The sequence below is a fragment of the Arachis duranensis genome, chromosome 6 (assembly GCF_000817695.3).
Source record: "Arachis duranensis cultivar V14167 chromosome 6, aradu.V14167.gnm2.J7QH, whole genome shotgun sequence".
Lineage (NCBI taxonomy): Eukaryota > Viridiplantae > Streptophyta > Magnoliopsida > Fabales > Fabaceae > Arachis > Arachis duranensis.
The window spans coordinates 97,354,264-97,357,559 of NC_029777.3; the positions used below are offsets into that span (position 1 = coordinate 97,354,264).

Sequence of the window (3,296 nt, forward strand, 5' to 3'; positions counted from 1 at the left end):
ATTCCCTGGCAACGGTGCCATTTTTGACGAACTGATTTCTGCCGGCAAAGAATTTCATAAAAATAATCACGTTGTAAGTATAGTCTCAAAACCTGCCAAGAGCTTTATTAGTTATTATTTTAATGCCTTGTTATTTTACATTACTTGTTTCTTATTTAAAAACCCCCAAAAAAAGATACAATTTCATAACCAATTCTAAGCATACCTCCCTGTAATTCCTTGAGAGACGACCCGAGGTTTCAAAACTTCGGTTATAAATGTTATTGGGTTTGCTTTAGTGACAACCAAAACTTTTGTACGAAATGATTCTTTGCTGGTTTAGAGACTATACTTACAACACGATTATTTTTATGAAATTCTTTACCGGCAAAAATTAGTTCGTCAAGAGGCTAAGATCAAAACCGAAATAAATAGTTGCGCTTCTGCTCTTCAACCGAAAAAAGCTTCTCGTGAAGAATTTGACCTGAGGATCACCCATGCCATTTCCATTCAAGCTTTTTATGACAAAGAAGAAATAAGGCATGAAACGGAACTGGCCCAAATTAATGAAAAACTTGCCAAAGTACGTGAAAGGCGGGCTGAAATAGGTGTTCCTCTGACTACTGCCCAGCAAGAACAACAACAGATCATTCAAGAAATTGTTTCTATTGAGACCAAGCAAGAAGAATACGAGAAACAATTTGAACAAGTCCAATTCGACAAGTACAAGCATATTGAAGCACTCTCAACTTTGGACAATAGAAGGGCAAAGCTGCATTTAGACTTGGCAAAACTCTTGGCGCCTTGAATTTCTTTACTTCAGGCTTTACTTTTTGTAATGGTTTTTCTTTTCTAGATTTATGCATGTTTGACTTTAATTTAACCAAAAGTAATACTGTTTCAAGTATTTTCCATTGATCGAATCAATTATCTTTCCTGAGTCGATATCCTTGATCCGATATGCATTTCCAGAATACGACCCCACTACTTGAAAATGGCCTTCCCAAGTATGGGACCATTTGCCAAGAAACTTCAATTTCTTTTTCATTGGCAAAATAACTTTCAAAACCAACTCTTCTATATTAAAATACTTCTCCCTTATTCGACGGTTATAACTTCGAGCAATACTTTCTTTTTGTCGAACCATATTTTCAAGTGCCAATATTCGCTCTGAGTCTAATTCATTCAATTCATCAAACATTGCATTCCAGTAATCATCAACTGGCAAATCATTTTGCTTTGATATTCTCAAAGTATTCAAATTAATTTCTAATGGTAACATTGCATCATGGCCATAAACCAATTTATAGGGCGAAGTACCTGTTGACCCTCTTGGCGAATTTTGATAAGCCCAAAATACTTGGCTTAAAGTCTCATGCCACATTCGAGGCTTATTCCTGATATGCTTTTTAATCAGACTTATCAGGATTTTATCTGCTACCTCTACTTGCCCATTAGCTTGCGCATAATAAGGGGTTGAGGTAATTATATTGATACTCCTCGAGGCTGCAAAATTTTTAATTTGCTGACCAGTAAACATAGTTCCTTGATCAGTACTTAATGTTTGAGGGATTTCAAATTGATGGATAATGTGTTCTTCAATAAAATCTATTATCTCACTTTGACCAACTTCTATTAGGGAAATTGCTTCAACCCACTTTGTGAAATAATCAATTGTTACCAAAATAAACTTGTGTTGTTTCGATGAAGGAGAGTGGATCAGCCCAATCAAATCCAAAACCCAACCTCTAAATGGCCATGGTTTAATTATCAAATGCAACTCCGATGCTGGAGTTTGCTGTATCGAACCATGTTTCTGGCATTCCTAACATCCATTTGCATAATCGTTGCAATCTTTTATTATAGATGGCCAATACACATGGTTGCGATATAACACCCATTTCATCTTTTTTCCAGCTTGATGGGCCCCACATATCCCATTATAGACTTCACACAAAGCAATATTTTGATCATCTCAGCCTAAACATCTCGACAAACTCCCATCGATCCCTTTCTTATACAACTCATCAGCCATCAAGACAAAATTTTTTGCTTGCAATTTTATCTTTCTTTCGACTGGAATATTGGGATTATTTAAATACTGAGCAATAAGCTTTCTCCAGTCAGTATCTTCCCATTCATCTATGCATAAAATTTCTCTTTCACTCGCAGGCACTAATATTTGGCGAATACTAGCAAATTTCTTAAGAGTTTCTGGGCCGATTCTATATCTCGAAGCAATTTGTGCTAATTCATTAGCAATTTCATTATGAATTTTAGGGATATGGACTAAAGAAACTTTTCGAAAAGAAGTTAACAACTCCCAAGCAGTTGTTAAATATGTTTGCAACTTCTCATTATTGCATTTAAACTCCTTCGATAATTGTTTTAAAACTAACTGAGAATCCCCAATATTTGAACTTCCAAAGCCCCTTTACTAATTAATATCTCGAGACCCAAAATCAAAGCTTCATACTTTGCCACATTATTCGAGCAGGGATATTTTAATTCAAACAAGAATTCTGATTCCCTCTGGTGAAATAATAAGAATTCCAACTCCCGCACCATCTTTATGTTTTGATCCATCAAAATATAACTTCCAATAATTGACTTCCACATCGATTACATTTGCCCTCTGGTTATTCAGATCTTTCGAATTATCCACATGAAAATCTGCAATGACCTGTCCTTTTACAGCCTTAGCTGGGACATATTGTAAATCAAACTCTGTCAATGCTAACATCCATTTCCCTATATGTCCGCGTAACATCGGGAAACTTAACATATATTTGATGAGATCAGTTTGTGCGATAACCTTTACCGATTTAGCCACCATATAATATTTTAATTTCATACAGGCATAATATAAAGACAAACAAAATTTCTCTATTGGGGAATACCTTGTTTCGATATCAGTTAGAACTCGACTAAGGTAATAAATGGCCTGCTCATGCCCATTCTCATCATCTTGGGCTAACATGCACACAATTGTATTTTTAGATACTGCAATGTATAATTTCAAGGGCTCATGCGAACGAACATTCTCCATAATCGGAGTCTTAAACAAATAATCTTTAATTGAATCAAATGCTAATTGATGCTCAGTCGTCCATTCGAACTGTGAGTCATTCTTTAATTTCACCAAAGGTGCAAACACTCGGGTTCGATCGGAAAGATTCGAAATAAACCTCCGAAGGTAGTTCACCTTTCCTAAGAAGGATTACACTTCTTTCTTCGATTTGGGTGCAGATAATGCTAATATTGCATTCGCCTTATTTTTGTCGATTGCAATTCCTTTTTTATGAACAACAAAACCC

The 3,296-nt window shown here is 35.6% G+C and overlaps 1 protein-coding gene across 1 annotated transcript; it reads right to left on the minus strand.

The window, feature by feature from the left end:
- Nucleotides 1–853: 853 nt before the first annotated feature.
- Nucleotides 854–3,028, minus strand: LOC107494829 (uncharacterized). The gene is made up of 3 exons (XM_016115864.1): nt 2,836–3,028; nt 2,606–2,730; nt 854–1,804 (listed from the first exon to the last, which is right to left on the minus strand). Exons 1-3 carry the CDS (start codon nt 3,026–3,028, stop codon nt 854–856), a joined length of 1,269 nt encoding a protein of 422 aa, XP_015971350.1.
- Between the last annotated feature and the right edge of the window lie 268 nt (nt 3,029–3,296).

Bases quoted from the DNA above. Each gene is read 5' to 3' on its own strand.
- LOC107494829 (XM_016115864.1), bottom strand. From the start codon at position 3,028: ATGGAGAATGTTCGTTCGCATGAGCCCTTGAAATTATACATTGCAGTA. The intron at 2,731-2,835 runs GTATGAAATTAA...GCGGACATATAG, and splicing joins TTTGTCTTTATATTATGCCT to GGAAATGGATGTTAGCATTG. The intron at 1,805-2,605 runs GTAATCGATGTG...AATGGATGTTAG, and splicing joins TGAATAACCAGAGGGCAAAT to GAATGCCAGAAACATGGTTC.